The 21,648-nt window shown below is 48.1% G+C and overlaps 2 protein-coding genes across 2 annotated transcripts; both read right to left on the minus strand.

The window, feature by feature from the left end:
• Positions 1 to 5,884: 5,884 nt before the first annotated feature.
• On the minus strand, positions 5,885 to 8,602 carry LLPH (LLP homolog, long-term synaptic facilitation factor). Its single transcript, XM_054178493.1, has 3 exons — positions 8,557 to 8,602; positions 8,186 to 8,369; positions 5,885 to 6,564 (listed from the first exon to the last, which is right to left on the minus strand). Exons 2-3 carry the CDS (start codon positions 8,364 to 8,366, stop codon positions 6,398 to 6,400), a joined length of 348 nt encoding a protein of 115 aa, XP_054034468.1. The 5' UTR covers positions 8,367 to 8,369; positions 8,557 to 8,602; the 3' UTR covers positions 5,885 to 6,397.
• Positions 8,603 to 10,477: 1,875 nt separating this feature from the next.
• Positions 10,478 to 19,835, minus strand: TMBIM4 (transmembrane BAX inhibitor motif containing 4). Its single transcript, XM_054178404.1, has 7 exons — positions 19,708 to 19,835; positions 17,979 to 18,087; positions 16,153 to 16,258; positions 15,001 to 15,034; positions 13,135 to 13,252; positions 12,626 to 12,671; positions 10,478 to 10,822 (listed from the first exon to the last, which is right to left on the minus strand). The coding sequence occupies exons 1-7, from the start codon at positions 19,802 to 19,804 to the stop codon at positions 10,616 to 10,618; spliced, it is 717 nt and encodes a 238-aa protein (XP_054034379.1). The 5' UTR covers positions 19,805 to 19,835; the 3' UTR covers positions 10,478 to 10,615.
• Between the last annotated feature and the right edge of the window lie 1,813 nt (positions 19,836 to 21,648).

Here is a 21,648-nt window from a genome sequence, read left to right on the forward strand (position 1 = left end):
TCACAGAATCATAGAACCAACGAGGTAGGAAAAGCCCTCAGAGATCATCGAGGCCAGCCTGTGCTAGTGAGGTTTCTGACAGAAACAAGACCCTGAAATGCAGAGATCAGGGAATGAAAGAGTGTGGGGGCAGCCTTCTGAATAATCCTCTCCAAAGTGTTTAGAAGCTTAATTTGCATTTTGAATGATGTGGGGGGAAATAAGTAAGTTTTTTATGCATTTGATTTTCATTTGCTGCTCTTTACTGAAAGCTGAAACTGCAGCATCTCTCTTTCTCATGCACAGAATTAGCCAGGTTGGAAAAGACCTCAGAGATCATCAAGCCCAATCTATTTTTGTGCTAGTGAGGTTCCTGACAGAAACAAGACCCTGAAATGCAGAGATTAGGGAATGAAAGAGAGTAGCAGCAGCCTTTTGAATAATCCTCTCCAAAGTGTTTAGAAGCTTAATTCGCATTTCTGAACGATTTGGGGGGAAATAAGTAAGTTTTTTGTGCATTTGATTTTCATTTGCTGCTCTTTACTGAAAGCTGGAACTGCAGCATCTCTCTTTCTCATGCACAGAATTAGCCAGGTTGGAAAAGACCTCAGAGATCATCGAGCCCAACCTATCACCCAACACCATCTCCTCAACTAAGCTTTGGTTCCAGGTGAACCAATGGCAAAAATTCCCATTCACTGAAACTGGCAAGTTTAGACCCAAGATGAATTCAGGTTATTTGCATAGATTTGTGCAGATGACACCGGCTCACAGGGGTGGGGGACTGCTAGGGGGTGCTACAGAAGAAACCATGCTGCTGGGGAGAGGGGGGGATGGCAACACCGACTTCTTTCATCTGTCCCACACTTCAAACTTGCAGCAGTGCTCTTGAAAGAGAAGAAATTGAAGCTGCAACTAACACTTCCCCCCACCCCAGGGATCTGTCCTATGATTCTTTTTCTCCCAGTTAAGGGAACACAAGGATCATCTAGTTCCAACCCCCCTGCCATGGGCAGGGACACCCCACACTAGATCAGCCTGGCCAGAGCCTCATCCAGCCTGGGCTTAAACACCTCCAGGGATGGTGCCCCAACCACCTCCCTGGACAACCCATTCCAGGGCTTCACCACTCTCATGGGGAAGAACTTCCTCCTCACCTCCAGCCTGAATCTCCCCACTTCCAGCTTCATTCCATTCCCCCTAGTCCTATCACTGCCTGATATCCTGAGAAGTCCCTCCCCAGCCTTCTTGTAGCCCCCTTCAGATACTGGAAGGCCACAATTAGGTCACCTCAGAGCCTTCTCTTCTCCAGACTCAACAGCCCCAACTCCCTCAGTCTGTCCTGATAGCAGAGCAGCTCCAGCCCTCTGCTCATCCTTGTGGCCCCTCTCTGGACACCTTCCAGCACCTCCAGATCCCTCTTGTAATAGGGACTCCTGTAATAGGGGCTCCATCAACTGGTTCAACTCTAGCACTGTGGATTTGGGGGTTTTGAACTGCTGGTTGGATTTGAAAAGAGCCTAAAATTCCTTATTTTCCAGGTTTCTGTTACAGAATGAACCTTTTACTTCTAGAATGTTTGGTTGGTTATTTGTTTGGGTGGGTTTTTTTTTCCTCACAAAAATGATATTATTTTGGCTTTGACTTCACCCCTGATCCATAGAAGATTCTTTGCTTTTTCTCCTCTCCAATGGGAGTTGCAGGAATGGAGGCTTTTGTTCTGACAGGGCTTGGTGGTATTAAGAACAAAATCTTTGAAGCCCCTTTTTCTACACATTCCTGCAAGTAAAACTTTCTAACCTTTTTGTTGTTGGAGGTTGGTTGGTGTTTTTCTTAGGTTTTGTGTGTGTTTTGTTGCTGTTGTTGCTTGTTCATTTTGGGGGGGTTTCCCCTCTTTTTGTTGATGTTGGTTGGTTTGGTTTTGGGGGGGGGGGGTTGTGTTTGGTGTTCTGCTTTTGGTTTGGTTTGTTCTGGTTTAGTTTTGGTTTTGTGAATGCATAGAAAACATTTTGTCACTCCTGATCCATAGGAGATTCTTTCCTTTCTCTCATCTCCAATGGTAGTTGCAGGCATGGAGGAATTTTGTTCTTACAGTGGTTGTTGGTATAAGAACAAAATCTGTTCATCATATAAAACTCTCTAACCTTTTCTCTTTGGTTGGTGGGGTTTTTATTGGGGTTTCTTTTGGTCTTTGTTGTTGTTGCTATTGCTGTTGGTCGGTTGAGCTGGGTTTGGGCTTTTGTGGTTCTGTTCTGGTTGGTTTGGGTTTTTTGTGGTTTGGTTTTGGTTTTGTGAATGCATAGAAAACATTTTTTGGGGGGTGGGGGTGGGGGGTGGGGATGTAGTTTCAAACCCAATTCTAACATAGCACAAACAGTTCTTCCTTTCTGGTGTTTCTGGGGTTACTTCTAGGTTGATTTTTGTTTTTAAAGAACCCAATTCCCCCCCCTTTTTTTTTTAACCACGTGAAACTGCTGGTTTAAATCGTTGCACATCATTTCGTTTGGACAATGAATGCAACGCAGGCATCTTGGTGGGTTTTGTACTTCTCGGCTTCACTTCGGCATTTCTCCAGACGCAAAACCTCGGTCGAAATCACCACGTGGAGATTTAAAAGTCCAAATAAACCCAGCAAATATAAAACAACTCTCTTTCCACCGAGTTGCCTGAAATGTTCCAGGATAAAGGGTTTGGGTTGGTTTGGGGTTGTTTTTTTTACTATATGTGAGAAGGAGTCGTGGATCTCTTTTTGTGTCCTTTTCTGGGGGAATAAAAGACGTGTTTAAGGAAAAAGAACATTAGATTGGGGAAGCAGTCACATCAAGGAACACTTTTAGTGTGCTTTTAGAAGGTAATCGAAATCGGGGGGAATGTGAAGTGGTTTTACGCATTTAAACGTCGCTCCTTATCGGGACAAAATACCTGATAACGAGTCCAGCCGTTTTTCAGGCAGTTAAGGAAGATGGGGAACTTAGGAGCACTTAGAAATACCCACCGCAAGTCCCCGTCCCGCCCCGCCGCTGTTACAGAACAGCGCAACAGGCAGAGTGCTGAGCGCTTGCCTGCAATTAATGCATGGGAAAGTAAACGTCTGTCTTAAACGGAAAAATATCGTGTTGGAGCTGCGGTTTCTCATACAGCCCATGAGCTGCGGGCTGGTCCGGCTGCCGCTGCCTCCGGGGACGCCCGGAGGGTGCCGCGGCGCTGCCCGCAGGCTCTCTGCTACCGCCGGTGCCACCTACCGGGCGGCGACTTCCAAAGCCAGCCCCGGGCTGCACGGAGGCTCCTTCCCAGGGCACGGCAGGCTCCTGGTGGGACTGCTCCTTGCAGGGAGGCTTGTGCATCACACTCTCAAAACACCCAGAGGCGGTCCGGTTAGTGATGCCAGGGTGACAGAGCCCTGGAAGAGGCTGCCCAGGGGGGTTGTGGAGTCTCCCTCTCTGGAGATATTCAAACCCTGCCCGCATGTGTTCCTGCGTGATCTGCCCTGGGTGCTCCTGCTCTGTCAGGGGGGTTGGACTGGATGATCTCTCCAGGTCCCTTCAGGCCCTAACATTCTGTGAAACAGTTTAATAGTCCAGGTGCATAGCTTGCACTTTTAAGTCATTCTCCCCCTCACACCCACATAAGACATTTCATGTTCCTGAAGGCCAAGTCAGGTGCATAACCCAACCTAACCATCTTAACATCTGCCTTTCTGTACCTCTCCTCTTGCTAGCCTTAAGGAATGACTGAAGTGAGTCCAGTTCTCCTGGAGAGCTACCAAGATGTAGAAACATTCAAAACAATTGCCAGCCAAACACATTCAGTTCCTGACAATGAACAGCTCAGGCAGGTGATGTAAGATAGATTTGATTGTGTATTTATGTTGATAGAACAAGGAGCACTGGATATAAACTCCAGCACAGGAGATCCACCTCAATATGAGGGAAAACTTCTTTACTGCGAGGGTGACAGAGCACTGGAACAGGCTGCCCAGAGAGGCTGTGGAGTCTCCTTCTCTGGAGACTTTCAAAACCCATCTGGATGTGGTCCTGTGTGACCTGTGCTGGATTCTGTGCTCCTGCTCTGGCAGGGGGGTTGGACTGGATGATCTCTCCAGGTCCCTTCCAGCCCCTAACATTCTGTGATTCTGAGATTCTGTGAATAAACTCAGGAGGAAGCAGACTGAAGCCACTAACACATTTCATCTGCGTCACCGCTGTGTTGAAATCGCTGCTCTAGGCGGTGATGCCATCAAGCACAAGATCTCCAGGGTGTTTGTCCATTAGCTAATGCATTTCTTTATGCTGCACACACACACACATACACACATTTTATACACATCTTAATAAAATGACAGTATTTAATTCTTTCAATCTGGCTTGTAGTTCAAAGCTGCCTACAGCATCCTCAGTTGTATTAGAAGGGCTGCGTTAGTAGGTCAAGAGAGGTTCTCCTCCCTCTCTACTCTGCCCTGCTGAGGCCACATCTGGAAACTTGTGTTCAGTTCTGGGCCCCTCAGCTCAAGAAGGACCTCAGGGAACTGCTTGAAACAGTACAGCACAGAGCCACAAAAATGATGAAGGGAGTGGAACATCTTCCTTATGAGGAGACTGAGGGAGCTGACGGCTCTGTAGCTTGGAGAGGAGGAGTCTGAGAAGTGACCTCATTGCTGTTGCTAAAGATGTAGAGTGCCAAGAAGCTGGAGCCAGGCTCTGCTGGGGGATGCCCAATGCCAGCACAAGGGGCAGTGGTGGAAGTTGAGGCATAGGAAGTTCCATGCAAACAGGAGAGATTTTTTCCCTGTGAGGATGACACAACACCGTAAGAGGCTGTCCAGGGGGGTTGTGGAGTCTCCCTCTCTGGAGACCTGCCTGGATGTGCTCCTGTGTGACCTGCTCTAGGTGCTCCTGCTCTGGCAGGGGGGTTGGATTGGGTAATCTCTCCAGGTCCCTTCCCTAACATTCCGATTCCTCCATGAAGCACAGGGTACCACAGCACCTTTGCAGGCAGCTGGCTGTGGTAGCAAGTTTCACAGCAGCAGTTTCATAACAGTGAAGTTATACAATTAAAAACCTTGTCCTCTGACAATGCCATTTCAGCCACACACCTTCAGACTTCCATCAGCTTGTTTAATCAGGATCACAGGAAGTTAGGGACTGGAAGGGACCTCCAAAGAGCAGCACCATGGAATGTAGCACAGGTCACAGAGCTTCAACCTTTTGTCCCTGTATTTCATCCTATGCCCATGTAATAAAGCATAACAGAAGAGTACCATTTTAAGAGGAACAAGGGGATACTGAATATACACATGGACAAGCAAATTCTCCTTGACTTTACTAAAACTCAGAAAATGTCTTAAATAACACAACTGTGTTTCCAATCTGTGAATTTGCATTCTCCAATGTTAATCATAAAAGAATCGCTTTTAGTCTGCTACTTAGCTCCTACAGCCTTTGAGATACAGCCAGCACTGCAATACTTCTGGGTTCCAACATCTTCCTTTGTGAATTCAAGTCAGTCTGACACTTCTTTGCACTCAACAGAAGTCTCATGGAGTCCTGGTGTTGCTGCCAGTGCATCATCTCCTTTTAGTTACACGTGGAGAAAGTCCATGCTGGTAATTCTTGATCTTGAAGGTCTCTTCCAACCTGGTTTATTCTATGTATGTATGGATGTAATTCACCAGAGGTTCAAAGCAACACAGACTGGCACAGCAAAGTAATTTCACAGCTCTGCTTGAATTCACTCAAAGGCAAGTCACACTGAGAAAGAAGATCACAGTACAAAACCTATTTACATTCCCTTTTAGGAAGTTGCTTTTAGCCTTTTCCCTGTTCACAGTACAAAAGATGAAGACCCTCCTCCCTCAAGAACCAGCTAAGCACAGACACTTGGTCTATTCAAAGGCACTGAGTTTTTGTTCTGTAGATACCAAGCTGATCCTGCCTTCACCACTGGTCTCTTCAAAAGGTCATGCAACAGGTTTAGACTAGACATAAGGAAAAAAGTTTCCAGGAAAAGTGATCAGGCATTGGAATGTGCTGCCCAGGGAGGTTCTGGAGTCCCCAAGCCTGGATGTGCTTAAAGGTTGTTTAGATGTGGTGCTTGGGAATATGGTTTAGGGGTGAACTTTTATAGCAGGGTTAGTGGTTGGACTTGATGATCTCAAGGGTCACAGGATGTTAGGGGCTGGAAGGGACCTCTGGAAATCTTTTGAGTCCAACCCCCCTGCCAGAGCAGGAGCATAGAATGCAGCACAGGTCACACAGGAACACATCCAGACAGGGCTGGAAAGTCACCAGAGAAGGAGATTCCACAGCCTCTCTGGGGAGCTGTGAAACCATAGTCAGTGCTAAAGCACAGAACTGTCATGGACTTATTTGGGATATTTATTTTGCAAGTAAAATATTGATGATCTTACAGAACTCTGATTCTACCAGGCCAAGCCTTTGGCCAATTTTGATTTCTTCTTTTTCCCTTTAACACGCTCTGCCTTCAGCTTCTTTCTCTGCCTGGAATTCATCCACACTGGGTACTGTCCGTGCTGGTCCAGAAGAGTTTTCTTGTTCCGTTTATTATCAATGTCCATTTTGGAGTCATCTGAAAAAGGAAGGTGTTTACAGTGAGCAAAACACATCAACAGACTTCACAGATTCTGTTTTATTACAAGATTCATAGAAGTGATACAATACTCCTCCCATGCTCAGCAGTGTTTGTATGCAGAGAGCTGAGCCAATTCTGAACCAGTGCGATTGCAACCCCAGAACTCCCAACAGCTGCCAGAAAACATGCAGAATTTTCCCTGAAGGCCCATGTCTGGGCAAGGAACCTTCACAGAACCACAGAATGTTAGGGGTTGGGAAGAACCTAGAAAGCTCATCCAGTCCAACCCCCTGCCAGAGCAGGATCATCTAGAGCAGATCACACAGGAACACATCCAGGTGGGTTTTGAATGTCTCCAGAGAAGGAGACTCCACAACCTCTCTGCACAGCCTGTCACCCTCACAGTGAAAAAGTTTGACCTTATGTTCACATGCACCAGCTTGTACCCACTGCCCCTTGTCCTGCCATTGGACATCACTGAGAAGAGCCTGGCTCTGTCCTCATGACACTTGCCCTTCATATGTTTATAAACATGAATGAGGGCACCAAGACCAGCAATGTGCTCTTGTGACCAAGAAGGCCAAGGTCATTCTGGGGTGGTTTAGAAGAGCTGTGGTCATTAGGTCGAGAGAGGTTCTCCTCCCGCTATAATCTGCCATGCTCAGGCCACATCTGGAATCTTGTGTCCAGTTCTGGGCTCCTCAGTTCAAGAAGGACCTCAGGGAAGTGCTTGAAAGAGTCCAGCATAGAGCCACAAACATGATGAAGGGAGTGAAACATCTTCTTTGTGAGGAGAGACTGAGGGAGCTAAGGGCTCTGTAGCTTGGAGAGGAGGAGCCTGAGAGGTGACCTCATTCATGTTGATAAAGATGTGCAGGGTGAGTGCCCAGAGGCTGGAGCCAGGCTCTGCTGGGGGATGCTCAATGCCAGTACAAGGGGCAGTGGTGGAAGCTGAGGCATAGGAAGTTCCATGGAAACAGGAGGAAGAATTATTTCCCTGTGAGGGTGGTGGAACACTGGAACAGGCTGCCCAGGGGGGTTGTAGAGTCTCCCTCTCTGGAGATATTCAAGACCTGCCTGGATGTATTCCTGTGTGATCTGCTCTAGGTGCTCCTACTCTGGCAGGGGGCTTGGACTGGATGATCTCTCCAGGTCCCTTCCAGCCCCTGACATTCTGTGATTCTGTGACCTTTGGAGGTGCCTTCTCCCAGGCAACCAGCACCAGAACAAGCGAACACAGTCTCAAGCTGTGCCAGGGGAGGTTTACATTGTATGTTAGGAGGAAGTTCTGCCCAGGAAGAGAGATTGGCCATTGGGATGTGCTGCCCAGGGAGGTGGTGGAGTCACCATCCCTGGAGGTGTTCAAAAGGCACCTGGATGAGGCACTTAGTGCCGTGGTTGAGTTGATTAGATGGGTGATAGGTTGGACTTGATGATCTCCAACGTCTTTTCCAACCTGGTTAATTCTAGTCTAGTCTATTCGACAGCAGAGGTCTGGGGCAACCCCCAGTCCGCCTGACAGCTGGCGAGGGCGCCCCGGCAGGCCTGCGGCCCTGCTCTGCTCTGCCAGCAGGGCTCTCGCCGTAACCCCAGCGCGCCCCGCAAGGGCCCGACTCACCCCGCGGCTCCAGGGCCTGCGTGGGGCTCAGCACAGTCGCCACCTCCTTCACCTCCTCCATGATGACGTCCGCGTTGGCTCCCAGCACTTTCTTCAGCCTCTCCAGCTCCTTGGGCGCGTTCTTCTGCCTCTTGGCCGCCCGCATCTTCCTCTTCCACTTGCTCCTCAGGCTCTTCGCCATGTCCTGAGGGAAGGGGGCAGGGAAAACAGTCAGGCCGCGGGCGGCGCGGGGCCGCCCTGGCGGGCGGGGGCGGGCGGCGCGGGGCCGCCCTGGCGGGCGGGGGCGGGCGGCGCGCGGACGCGGGCGGCGCGCGGACACGCGCGGCCGATCCCCCCCCTCCCGCCCCCTGCCCCGGCTTCCCTCCGCTCACCCCGGCCGCGCACGAGGGCCGCCGTCCACCTCCCACGCTGCGCGGCGCTGCGCTCTCCGGCCGCGCATGCGCACGCCGGGCCCCGCCCCCCCCGGACGGCGGTCTCTGCCGGAACTCTCCGAGCCAGCGCTCCCGGCGCTTCTTCACTTCGTGCTCACACACAGCAGCTTACTGTAGGTGTGAGACTAAGGTCTTTTCCAACCTGGTTAATTCAATTCAGTTCAGTCAATTCAGTTCAGTTCAGTTCAACCCAATTCAACCCAACGACCGCTGCGTGTACAGCGGGGTGGGGATGGAGAGCAACCGAAGCTCCAATGTTTAAAGAGAGTTTTATTCTCGGCTTCTACTCCTATTCTATTCTATTCTATTCTATTCTATTCTATTCTATTCTATTCTATTCTATTCTATTCTATTCTATTCTATTCTATTCTATTCTATTCTTCCCTGCCCTACCCTACCCTACCCTACCCTGTTCTACCCTATCCTATCCTATCCTATCCTACTCTACCCTACCCTACCCTATCCTACCCTACCCTACCCTACCCTATCCTACCCTACCCTACCCTACCCTATCCTATCCAATCCTATCCTATCCTATCCTATCCTATCCTATCCTACCCTATCCTACTCCTATCCTTACTCTATTCTACCCAGCCACCGCTGCGTGTAGGGCGGGGTGGGGATGCATAGCAACCAAAGCTCGAATGTGTCATCACAAGTTAAAAAGAGAAGTTTTATTCTCGGCTCCTGCCATGCATTTCTTAATGGAACTCTAAAGCAAAGAGAGAAACCATCACAAATGCTGAAGACAGTTCAGCTTGATCTTAGAAAAAAGTTCTTCCTAGAGAGACTGGCCATTGGAATGTGCTGCCCCAGGGAGGTGGTGGAGTCGACAGCCCTGGAGGTGCTTAAGAAAAGCCTGGGTGAGGCACTGAGTGCCATGGTCTGGTTGATTAGTTAGGGTTGGGTGATGGGTTGATGATCTTGGAGGTCTCTTCCAACCTGGTTGATTCTGTGATTCAGGAGCCTCAGTCAGGTCCTTTCCAACTGAAACAATTCTGTGAAACAGTAAGTTCCAGCCCAGACTGTCACTGCTTCTGGTAAGACACAGCTATTGCCCAGGTACTGCACTGCCTTTTCGCTAACCTGGCATAACAAGACTCCCAACTTTAATGCTGAATACAAATCAAGCTTTTCTAAACTGTTTTCACCCTGCCTGCCCTTCCAGGTTTTTGACAGGTTGGAAACTCTCCACTGTTGCTGTGCCTCTCCCCTGTCAGCAAGTGCACACCTGTCCAGCAAAGGCTTTGCAGTGCCCATTCTCAGCGCCCTTGCCTTTTACAGTCTCAGCTGCAAGCACAGACCAAAGCTTTTCCCATCTTTATTGACAGACAATTAAGCTTAATATACAGAAGAGGATAAAATGCCAGAGTCCCATCACCAAATGATCTTGCAAAACACTGAAAGACAGGCAATAAATAATACCTAAATGAAGAATGTTCCCTTTTAATTGTTTGAATACTCTCCCAGTTTACAGAACAATCTGACAGCCCTTAACAAGAACAGAGTATCTCTGTTAGAAGCAGCATTCCATGTTACCAAACAAAAACTAGGAAAAAATAATCAAACCTTTAGCTGAGTAAATCATTGCACATTGCTGAACTCAGTCTACCCTTACATGGTACACCTAGAATCACCTAGAATCCCACAGACAACATTTCCAGCAGCCGCAGAACAGCAGAGAGAGGCTTGGCAAAAGTTGGCAAGAGGCTGGCAAAAGTTTTAACTGTGAATTAAGTCAAGTGCAAACTAAGTGATTTCAAAAGGTGTCTGAAGTGACAACTGCATGTTAACTACACAATGTTCTGGTCTCTATATTCTAGAGAAGAACTTGAGCTGCAGAAAAAAGCTCTTTTTTTTTTTGAGGGGGTCCCCTAAGGAGGATCAATATTCCCAGAACATTGATTCAGTCCCTAAGAGACAGAACCACGTAGCCTGCAGATCACCCAAATGCTGAACTTTCGTGTAAACTATAGTCAAATGACACACCACTCTTGGCCTATTTTTTGTTAAATGCCTCCAGTAAATGCAGCAGGTATAAGAACAGGTTGATGAAGTCGAAGTAGAGATTGATGGCAGCAATTATGTACTCCTCAGGGGACAACCGGTGCATCAACAAGTGAGTGTCATAAATAATGAACCCACAGAAGAGAAGAGCTCCGGCAGCAGCAAACGCCAGCTCCACTGTCTCATTGAAGAAAAACATCTGCAGGCAAAGGAAACATGAAAGAAAGAATGGTAAATTTTGTTGGCTTTGAATCACTGAACCCCCTGTATATGATACTCCACGCTTAAACCAAGGCTGCCGAGTCTTTTTGTGCCACACCTTGAGGGTAGAGAGGCTCTGCAGAGGGACCTGGACAGGCTGGACAGAAGGGCAGAGTCCAAGGGCATGAGACTGAACACATCCAAGTGCCAGGTTCTACACACTGGCCACAACAACCCCATGAAGAGCTACAGGCTGGGGTCAGAGTGGCTGGAGAGCAGCCAGGCAGAGAGGGACCTGGGGGTACTGGTCAATGGTAGGCTGAACATCAGCCTGCAGTGTGCCCAGGCAGCCAAGAGGGCCAATGGCATCCTGGCCTGCATCAGGAACAGTGTGGCCAGCAGGAGCAGGGAGATCATTCTGCCCCTGTACCCAGCACTGGTTAGGCCGCACCTCGAGTACTGTGTCCAGTTCTGGGCCCCTCAGATTAGGAAAGATGTTGACTTGCTGGAATGTGTCCAGAGAAGGGCAACAAAATTGGTGAGGGGTTTGGAGCACAGCCCTGTGAGGAGAGGCTGAGGGAGCTGGGGTTGCTTAGCCTGGAGAAGAGGAGGCTCAGGGGAGACCTTATTGCTCTCTACAACTCCCTGAAAGGAGGTTGTAGACAGGCAGGGGTTGGTCTCTTCTCCCAGGCAACCAGGACACGATGATCTCGAAGGTCTCTTCCAACCTGGTCTGGTCTGGTTCGGTTCGGTTCGGTTCTATTCTATTCTATTCTATTCTATTCTATTCTATTCTATTCTATTCTATTCTATTCTATTCTATTCTATCCTATCCTATCCTATCCTATTCTAATTCTATTCTATTCTAATTCTACTGTGTTCAGTTCTGGGCCACTCAATTTAAGAAGGACATTGAGACACTTGAATGTGTCCAGAGGAGAGCAATGAGGCTAGGGAGAGGCCTCAAGCACCAGCCCTACGAGGAGAGGCTGAGGGAGCTGGGGTTGCTTAGCCTGGAGAAGAGGACGCTCAGAGGAGACCTTATTGCTCTCTACAACTACCTGAAGGGAAGTTGTAGCCAAGTGGGGGGTTGGTCTCTTCTCCCAGGCACCCAGCAACACAAGAAGCTGCTCCAGGGGAAGTTTAGGCTGGTTGTTAGGAAGAAATTCTTCCCAGAAAGAGTAATTTGCCATTGGAATGTGCTGCCCAGGGAGGTGGTGGAGTCACCATCCCTGGAGGTGTTTAAGAGCCTGAATGAGGCACTTGGTGCCATGGTTTAGTTGATGAGATGGTGTTGGGTGATGGATTGGACTCAATGATCTCAAAAGTCTTTTCTAACCTGGTTAATTCTATTCTATTCTATTCTAAAATACAGGGGATGATGACATTTCAGTGTCCTCATTTCATATAGTCCCTAGTCACACAGTCTCTTAAACTGAGTAAAAGTGCCTCCAGCTTATGAGAGAGGAAGCTCTGATCTCCAGAATACTAACAGCAGAAAAATTAGGGAAACAAAGTACAACCAAATCCCCTTCCTATTCTCTCCATCATGCAGTGGATCTTCGCTGACAAATTTTGTCAATCAACTCAGATGCCACTTTTACACCAGCAAGAACATCATCCAACATCAATCTGAGTTGGAAATGGATGGTTAAAAGATCTACAACAGTACTGGATCAGGTTAGGAATTTCCTTTCACTAAGCTCCATTGGACTGTCCAAAACATTTTGGTTATACTAGAAGTCAGTAAAAGATTTCTGTTAAAAGAATCCCTTTTAACCTTGAGCACAAGGCATCTTACCCTCAAGAAACAAGAGAGGATCAAAATCCACAAACAAGTGAAGAGGCTGAAAAAGAAACAAAAGGAAATCTCAGAACACCACACTGTGAGCAACAGGGATCTTTTGTTTTAAAGTTTTACTTAACATATCTCCCCTTAGATGTGATTAAGTAAATGTTGGTAATTCTTAGATGGCAACTGTTCATTGAAGTGAAGCTCATGGTTTTACAGAGCTGTCAAAAGTCAGGACATGACTTTTTAACAACTAGTTGAAGCAGCTGCCTTCTCTCTCAGTGCAAAATGCAGGCCAATTAGTTTTTCTAGTGTGGTTCTGTGCTTTTAAGAATCAGTAACAGAGAAGAATTTCTTACCAAGAAAGCAGAACCACACAAAATTCACAATAACAGCTTCACCATTCCCTTGAAGCACATTCTGCTGATCTCTAGTCCTTATTAGATCTGCAAGGCATACTTTTAATAAAGGAAAAATTACCTTAATGGGGGAAAAAAAAATTGAATATGACTACATACCCTCCTCCCAGTCTGCTGAAGTCTCTCTTTGACTGCAAGGTATAGGCAGTCAGTCCAAGAAATACAGCAGTAGTAAGGATAAAGGCTTGCAGGACAATGGCCAAATCATAGAAGCTCACTGGAAACAGAAAAAGTGAAGTGTCATTTAAGGAACACTGTGCTATGGATTGGCTGCTTTATCTGTTGAGGAAAGGCAAAGTTTAAACTCTCAGACAGAAGAAATAAATATATATGAAATCCTGACTGTGAACACAGAAAGTAAATGATGCCTGAACTTGCCTTTGCACTTCAAAATCATCACCACAAGGATGCACAGGCCCAGCATTAGCTAAGCCTGAGTTACCTCACACCTCTTGCTTCTTCAATGGAAATAACAGATCTACCCTGCTCAAAAAACCACCAACCACCACCCAACCACAAAAACCCCCAAAACCAAACAAAATAACCCCAAACCCATCACAAAACCAAAACCACCAGCAACAAAAGAAGAAGATGATTTTAAGCATAGACATGTGAGACCTTAAAGGAAAGACTATCTGAATTTTTCATGGTAATGAAAAGAGGAGGGGGAAAAAAACAGTCCTCTGTGAAGGCTCATAAAGGTTTAATTAGGAGATAGGAGGGGAAAGATAAGAGAAATTAGTGGATCTTCTCTTTGTGGATCCTTTTTTTGTCCCTTCCTCCTTAATCTATGCTTTGCCCAAATGACTTCTTTGTTTCCAGGAGATCATAGACCACAATGAAGAGATTTCATCTTGTACTGGGAGCTACAGTGCAAGGCTATGCTCTGACTTGTCCATACACAGCCCTGTCTACACCCTGACAATAAAGTGCAGAGCTCTCCAAACTCAAAATCCCTTGGAGGAGACTGAGGGGGAAGATAAGGACACTTCACTTGCAAATCAGCTTTGCTGAGAGTTGCCTTGTAAGAAGGAATAATGCTAGCTGTACCAAAAGAGTGGATGGCACAACTCATTGTTGGTGACATGGGCAGTGGCATTGAGTGCACCCTCACCAAGTTTGTTGACAACACCAAGCTGTGTGATGCAGCTGACACGCTGGAGGGAAGGGATGCCATCCAGAGGGACCTGGACAGGCTGGAGAGGTGGGCACAAGCCAACCTCATGAGGTTCAACAAGACCAAATTCAAGGTCCTGCATCTGGGTCAGGGCAATCAAAAGCACTGATATAGGCTGGGAAGGGACTGGCTTGAGAGTAGCCCTGAAGAAAAGGACCTGGGGGTGCTGGTGGATGAGAACCTCAACATGAGCCAGCAGTGAACACTTTAAGCCCAGAAAGGCAATCACATCCTGGGCTGCATCAAGAGAGGTATAGCTAGCAGGTCAAGAGGGGTGATTCTCCCCCTCTACTCTGCTTTGGTGAGACCCCACCAGGAGTACTGTGTCCAGTTCTGGAGCCCCTGTTAGAGGAAGCATCTGGATGTGCTGCAAAGTGTCCTGAGAAGGGCCACAAGGATGAGCAGAGGGCTGGAGCTGCTCTGCTATGAGGACAGCCTGAGGGAGTTGGGGCTGCTCAGTCTGGAGAAGAGAAGGCTCAACCTGATCTAGTGTGAGGTGTCCCTGCCCATGGCAGGGAGGTTGGAACTGGATGATGCTTGAGGTCCCTTCCAACCCTAACAATTCTATGATTTCTCACTTCAGCACTGCACAGTTACACTTCTGCATCAGAACAGAGTTTTCTTTCTTTATCCCCTGTTTTTTTTTTGCTTTCATTGACATTTTCCAATAGTGGATTTGTTAGCATTTTAGTCACATGTAGGAATCTCCATTGGCAGTTAGCAAAAGATATTGATTGACCTTTTCAGATTTCTTTATGGCACCAGACAATAGAATGGCTACCATTTACCTGCAAAGGCAACTGTCACTGCTTCCAGTAGAGTCTGCAAAAAGTAAAACCAAAAGATTATGAGAAAAGAGAAAAAAACCCCAAACTTACAGAGACTTCACATGCAATGAATCCCCTTCTCTAATCTAATCCCCACAAGGCATGACACTAGCTTGGCTTGTTAGGTTTTTGTATATGAAAACATGTTTAGTTTTCCAACAAGAAAATGGCAACCATGCTGCCTTACTGTGCTGACAACAGCACAGAATAGCATAGAATCACAATAGACACAATAGCATAGAATCATAGAATCAACCAGGTTGGAAAAGCCCTCAGAGACCATCAAGTCCAACCTATTACCTAATACCTAACACCTCCTGACAACTAAACCATGGCTCCAAGTGCCACATCCAAGCCTTTTTTCAACACCTCCAGGGATGGTGACTCCACCACCTCCCTGGGCAGCACATTCCAATGGCCAGTCTCTCTTTCTGGGAAGAACTTTCTCCTCACCTCCAGCCTAAACTTCCCCTGGTGCAGCTTGAGACTGTGTCCTCTTGTTCTGGTGCTGATTTCTACATAATCCAAGGTTTGGCTTTTGTTAGCCTGCTGACTGTTAGGCCTATACCAAGTCAGCCTGTATCTACAAATTTACAGCAGCAGGCAGGAGAGTGAAGTTTTAGGACAGCATGGATTGCCCAGTCTGTGTTGAAAATATGCTCAGAATTCAGCATCAAAAAGACAGCAACTAAAGAAATAAATACATACAGCTGGTTGCATTTGAGTCTTGGCTAGATATTGTCTATTAAATAAGGTAATAAAATGCCTCTTCCTTTGCTACTGAAGAGTTTCATAGAAATTCACTGATCCCAACATGACAATGAGAGCAGACAGACCTACACACAAACACCAAACCCACCCCTCAATGTGCTCAACCTGATCCCAAGGTCCACCACTCTTCTTAGAAAGATGCTAGAAGAAAACTGACACAGAGGCTACCTAGGAACAACCTGTGGATGGAACCTCCCAAAAAATAACTGATCTTTTTAAGTGTACAGGCTATCTTTCAAGGAATGCAAGAAAAAAACACATTACTCCCCACCACTTTACTCTAAGGAGTTCCTCCCAGTGAAAGCTACTCTTAGGGACTATTGAAGTTACATAAATACTTACAACTCCAAAAAGCAAGTACAAATTCACAGGATGCTTGTGTCTGAAGAAGATCAGTGCCAGAATTAAAGCCAAAGATCCCAAGCCAGACAGGAAAAGCAAGGCAGGCCTGCAAAGTTCCATACAAAGAAATAAGAAGTCATCAAAATGGAAATACCTGAAAGGCTAAAAAATCCCCAGTTTTTCATAAACCCAAGCTTTTAAGTGATCACCTAGGTACAGATGCTGCTTCATGTATCCAAAGTAAATGTAAAGCAGGTTTTGCAATAGAATGCTAACATAACATCACAGATAACCAGTTAAAAACAGTACAGTCCTAAGCAAAGTTTTTATCATACTGAAGCTAAAGATTGCCCAGGAATACAAAATGGAATGGAATGGAATGGAATGGAATGGAATGGAATGGAATGGAATGGAATAGAATAGAATAGAATAGAATAGAATAGAATAGAATGGAATAGAATGGAATAGGAATAAGAATAGAATAGAATAGGAAAAAGAATAGAATAGGAATAAGAATAGAAATTGAATAAGAATAGAATAGAAATGGAATAAGAATAGAATAGAATGGAATGGAATAGCTCTTTCCACTTGCAGGAAAACAGAAACTGGACTCAATATTCTCCTCCCTTCCCCAGTTCTTTTTCCCTGCCCATTCATCAGTTTTGATTCTGAGACCTGTTGGTTTTTTCTCTCAAGAAAATCTGAGAGAGAAAAAGAAGCAAGCCCCCAGGATTTTTAGCTGACTAGTTTTCAGGGGAGAGAAAAAAACACCACAACAAACCAAACAACAAAATGAGACTGGGGAGTCAGGGACTGGAGTAAGACATAGCTCAGCTTTTTGGAGCAGGTACTTATAAAGAGCACTCCAATGACAGTCTAAAAGTAGATACTTAGACTATGAAATAAGAAAGGAAGCATAACAGAATCACAGAAATATTGAGGCTGGAACAGACCTCTGAGATCAAGTCCAGCCTATGACCTAATTCCACATCATCAACTAGACCATGTCACTAAGTGCCACACTCAATCTTTCCTTAAACACCTCCAGGCACAGCAACTCCATCACCTCCCTGGGCAGTCCATCCCAGTCTCTAATTCCCCTTTCCATGAGGAAGTACTTCATAGGCTCACAGGATGTTAGGGGTTGGCAGGGACATCTGGAGATCTTCCAGTCCAACCCCCCTGCCAGAGCAGGAGCACAGAATCCAGCACAGGTCACACAGGAACACATCCAGACAGGGCTGGAAAGGCTCCAGAGAAGGAGACTCCACAACCTCTCTGGACAGCCTGGTCCAGTGCTCTGTGACCCTCACAGTGAAGAATTTCCTCCTCAAGTTGAGGTGGAACCTCCTGTGCTGTAGTTTATATCCATTGTCCTATCTCAGGGTGCAACTGAGCAGAGCCTGTCCCTATCCCTCTTGACCCCCAGCCCTCAGATATTTAGAGACATTGATCAGATCCCCTCTCAGTCTTCTCTTCTCCAGACTAACCAGCTTCCTAACATCCACCCTAAGTGTCAGTAGATGAGACACTCTGCAAGCCATGGACAGGTTTGCATGGCATAAACATTAACATAAGCACTACTAATAAAGTATTAAGTAAAACAAACTGTAATGATAATAGTAAAAAATCACTTTTAACAATGACCCAAGGACAAAAATGTCAGAGAAGGAAAACTGTTTCCTGATCAGGTTACAAAATTTCCATTGCAGAATCGAAACACAGGGTATAAAAATGATTAGAAGGATTGAAGTGGTCCAGGGCAGCAAACTACATGAACTATGCTTCACACACAATAAACAGCTTCATTTCATTTCAGTATTTACCATGCATGAAGAAATGCCTGCATTCCAGGAGTGTACAGAAAAACTGCAGATGTGACTGTGGTCAGAAGGACTTGAAGGGAAAGAATGCCATAGACTTTCCGTAGAAAAGCTACAGTAAGGAACATTTGGGGGGGAAAAAAACACTTCTGAGTTACACAATTTAACAGCAAATCAGATACAAGCTTTCTATTTTGAATAGAATAGAATAAACCAGGTTGGAAGAGACCTTTGAGATCATCAAGTCCAACCTATCACCCAATACCATCTCATCAACTAAACCGTGGCACCAAGCAGCCTATCAAGTCTCCCCCTAAACACCTCCAATGATGGTGACTCCACCACCTCCCCAGGCAGCACATTCCAATGGCAAATCTCTCCTTCTGTAAAGAATTTCCTCCTAACATCCAGCCTGAACCTCCCCTGGCACAGCTTGAGGCTGTGTCCTCTTGTTCTGCTGCTGGTTGCCTGGGAGAAGAGACCAACCCCCACCTGGCTACAACCTCCCTTCAGGGAGTTGTAGAGAGCAAGAAGGTCTCCCCTGAGCCTCCTCTTCTCCAGGCTAAGCAACCCCAGCTCCCTCAGCCTCTCCTCACAGGGCTGTGTTCCAAACCCCTCCCCAACTTCGTTGCTCTTCTCTGGACACCTTCCAGCAAGTCAACCTCCTTCCTAAACTGAGGAGCCCAGAAGTGGACACAGGACTCAAGGTGCGGCCTAACCAGTGCAGTGTACAGGGCAGAATGACCTCCCTGCTCCTGCTGGCCACACTCTTCCTGATGCAGGCCAGGATGCCATTGGCCCTCTTGGCCACCTGAGCACACTGCTGGCTCATGTTCAGCCAGCTGTCATCCAGCACCCCCAGGTCCCTCTCTGGCTGGCTGCTCTCCAGCCACTCTGACCCCAGCCTGTAGCACTGCATGGGTTTGCTGTGGCCAATGTGCAGAACCTGGCACTTGGATGTGTTCAATCTGATGCCCTTGGACTCTGCCCATCTGCCCAGCCTGTCGAGGTCCCTCTCTAAAGCCCCTCTACCCTCCAGCAGATCTACACCTGAATGATAAGGACACCTTAATGATAAGGATCATTAGAAACTCTTTGTTCAGTGTAAAGCCTAAAGTGGCAAGAAGCCCTTTTTCCTTTACAATTTGACAGGCTGGTTGCAGCACAACTACATTTATTCTTGGACTTCATTATTTAACCATTATTTAGCTAGTTAGTTAAACATTATTTATTGCCCAGGGAGGTGGTGGAAGCCTCATCCCTGGAGGTTTTGAAGGCCAGGCTGGATGTGGCTCTGAGCAATCTCATGTAGTCTGAGGTGTCCCTGCCCATGGCAGGGGGGTTGGAACTGGCTGATCCTTGATGTCACTTCTAACCCTAACAATTCTATGATTCTATAGTAAAAAGACCTACCCCCTGTACGCTTAAACGATCAAGAACTTTCTAAAGCCACTGGTCCTTCCCTCACCCTCACCCTGGCCTCAGTATTACCTCCCCGGCTCCCCACGCCACACCTCTGCCCAGAAGATGACAACATTGCGCGGAGTGTGAATTCAGCTAAAGGCCACGGGCGATACGGGGTTAACAGGGAGGAGCTTGTTGAGAGCACCGGGGCGCGACACCCGCTTTGGCCGCCCAGCAAGGGGCGCACCGGGGGCGCTTCCGCAAGGGCTGGGGGAGGCTTGAAGCAGGGGGCACGGGGGAGCGTGGCGGTCTCATCCCCGGTCCATACCCATGCGGATGTGGACGCTGGACGACGCCACGTTGCTGCCGTAGTTGAAGTCATCTTCGATGGAGCTCCGCGGGTAGCTCTCCTCCGCTGCCGCCATCGCAACCGCAGCCTCCCGCCCCGCAGCAACGGCGACGGCAGCCGCGCGCCGGGCGGCCGCAGCCGCGCTCCGCACCGCCGAGCAGGCCCCGCTGCCGAGCCGCCGAGCTCATCGATCGCGGCTCCGCGCCTGCCCGCGGGCGCTGCGGCCGCGTCCCGGGGGCGGCGACAGCGGGGACCGGCGCGGGGCTGCGCCTGGTCGTGTCGGACTCGCCCGTCCTCCCCTTCTGCTCTTGCGGGGTGGGCAGAGGCTGCCGTGGGAGGGCGGCAGGAGCCGAGGGGAGCGGCGCGGCGTGATGGGTGCCCGGGTGGCAGGCGGAGGTGGGGTCGGCGTGGTGCGCCCGACCGGCAGTGAGCTTGGCGGGGACCACACACCCGAGTGGCATCGCTCCTGCTCGCGGGGTGCCCTGCGTAGGGTTGGGCTTGGTTGGCTATGGAGATCTCCCAAGCGTAGTGACATGTCGAGGTGCTGGAGCCAGGGCAGGGGAGGGCAAGGAAGCTGGGAAGGGCCTGGGGAAGAAATCTGATGAAGAGCAACTGAAGGAGCTGGGGATGGTTAGTGTGAAACAGAGGAGGCTGAGGGGAGACCTCCTGGCTCTCTACAGCTACCTGAAAGGAGTCTGAAGAGAGGTTGGTGCTGGTCTCTGCTCCCAGGTCATTAGTGATGGAACAAGAGGGAATGGCCTCAAGCTGCCACTGGGGAGGTTCAGACTGGACATTGGAAAACCTTTTTCAGGTCAAGAGTGGTCAGGGATTGGAATGTGCTGCCCAGGGAGGTGGTGGAGTCCCCAAGCCTGGCTGTGTTTGCAGGTGGTTTGGCTGTGGTGCTTGGGGCTGTGGTTTAGGGGTGGGCCTTGTAGAGCAGGGTACTGGGTTGGCCTTGGTGATCCTGAGGGTGTTTTCCAACCTGAATGTTTCTGTGATTCTGTGATTAATTTGCTGTTTTGCCTCCTTCCTTTCTGAATAAGACCATTGCTGCTTTGTGGTAGAAGTGCTTTGTGGTACTGCTGTGAGAAGAGACCAGCAGCAGCCTCTCCACAGCGGCCTTTCAGGTAGCTGTAGAGAGCCACAAGGTCTGCCCTCACACTTCTCTTTTCCAAGCTAAACAGCCCTAGCTCCTTCAGGTGCTCTTCAAGCACAATCTGCCAGGGTTGGGAATGGAAGAGTTATTTACATCAGCAATACACCAGAACAAGAGGACACAGTCTCAAGCTGCACCAGGGAAGGTTTAGGCTGGATGTTAGGAAGAAATTCTTCATAGAGAGAGTGATTGGCCATTGGAATGTGCTGCCCAGGGAGGTGGTGGAGTCACCATCCCTGGAGGTGTTTAGGAAGAGACTGGATGGGGTGGTTGATGCCATGGTTTAGTTGATTAGATGGTGTTGGGTGATTGGTTGGACTAAATGATCTCAAAGGTCTGGTTATTTCCTATTCCTATTCTATTCTACTTCTATTTACAATCCCTATGAGGAGAGGCTGAGGGAGCTGGGATTGTTTAGCCTGCAGAAGAGGAGGCTCAGGGGTGACCTCATTGCCCTCTACAACTACCTGAAACGTGGTTGTAGCCAGGTGGGGGTTGGTCTCTTCTCCCAGGCAACCAGCACCAGAACAACAGGACACAGAATCAAGCTGTGCCAGGGGAAGTTTAGGCTGGAGGTGAGGAGAAAGTTCTTCACCAGGAGAGTCATTAGTCATTGGAATGTGCTGCCGGGGGAGGTGGTGGAGTCACCATCCCTCGAGGTCTTCAAGAGGGGATTGGACGTGGCACTTGGTGCCATGGTCTAGTCATGAGGTCTGTGGTGTCAGGTTGGACTCGATGATCCTCAAGGTCTCTTCCAACCTTGG

The sequence above is a fragment of the Dryobates pubescens genome, chromosome Z, assembly GCF_014839835.1.
Source record: "Dryobates pubescens isolate bDryPub1 chromosome Z, bDryPub1.pri, whole genome shotgun sequence".
Classification (NCBI taxonomy): domain Eukaryota; kingdom Metazoa; phylum Chordata; class Aves; order Piciformes; family Picidae; genus Dryobates; species Dryobates pubescens.

Coding starts and splice junctions, on each gene's coding strand:
- TMBIM4 (XM_054178404.1), bottom strand. CDS start 19,804: ATGGCGGCAGCGGAGGAGAGCTACCCGCGGAGCTCCATCGAAGATGAC. Junction 16,259..17,978: donor CAGGCATTTCTTCATGCATG/GTAAATACTGAA, acceptor GGAACTTTGCAG/GCCTGCCTTGCTTTTCCTGT. Junction 10,823..12,625: donor TCCTCTCTTGTTTCTTGAGG/GTAAGATGCCTT, acceptor CTTTGCCTGCAG/ATGTTTTTCTTCAATGAGAC.
- LLPH (XM_054178493.1), bottom strand. CDS start 8,366: ATGGCGAAGAGCCTGAGGAGCAAGTGGAAGAGGAAGATGCGGGCGGCC. Junction 6,565..8,185: donor GCAGGCCCTGGAGCCGCGGG/GTGAGTCGGGCC, acceptor TTCCTTTTTCAG/ATGACTCCAAAATGGACATT.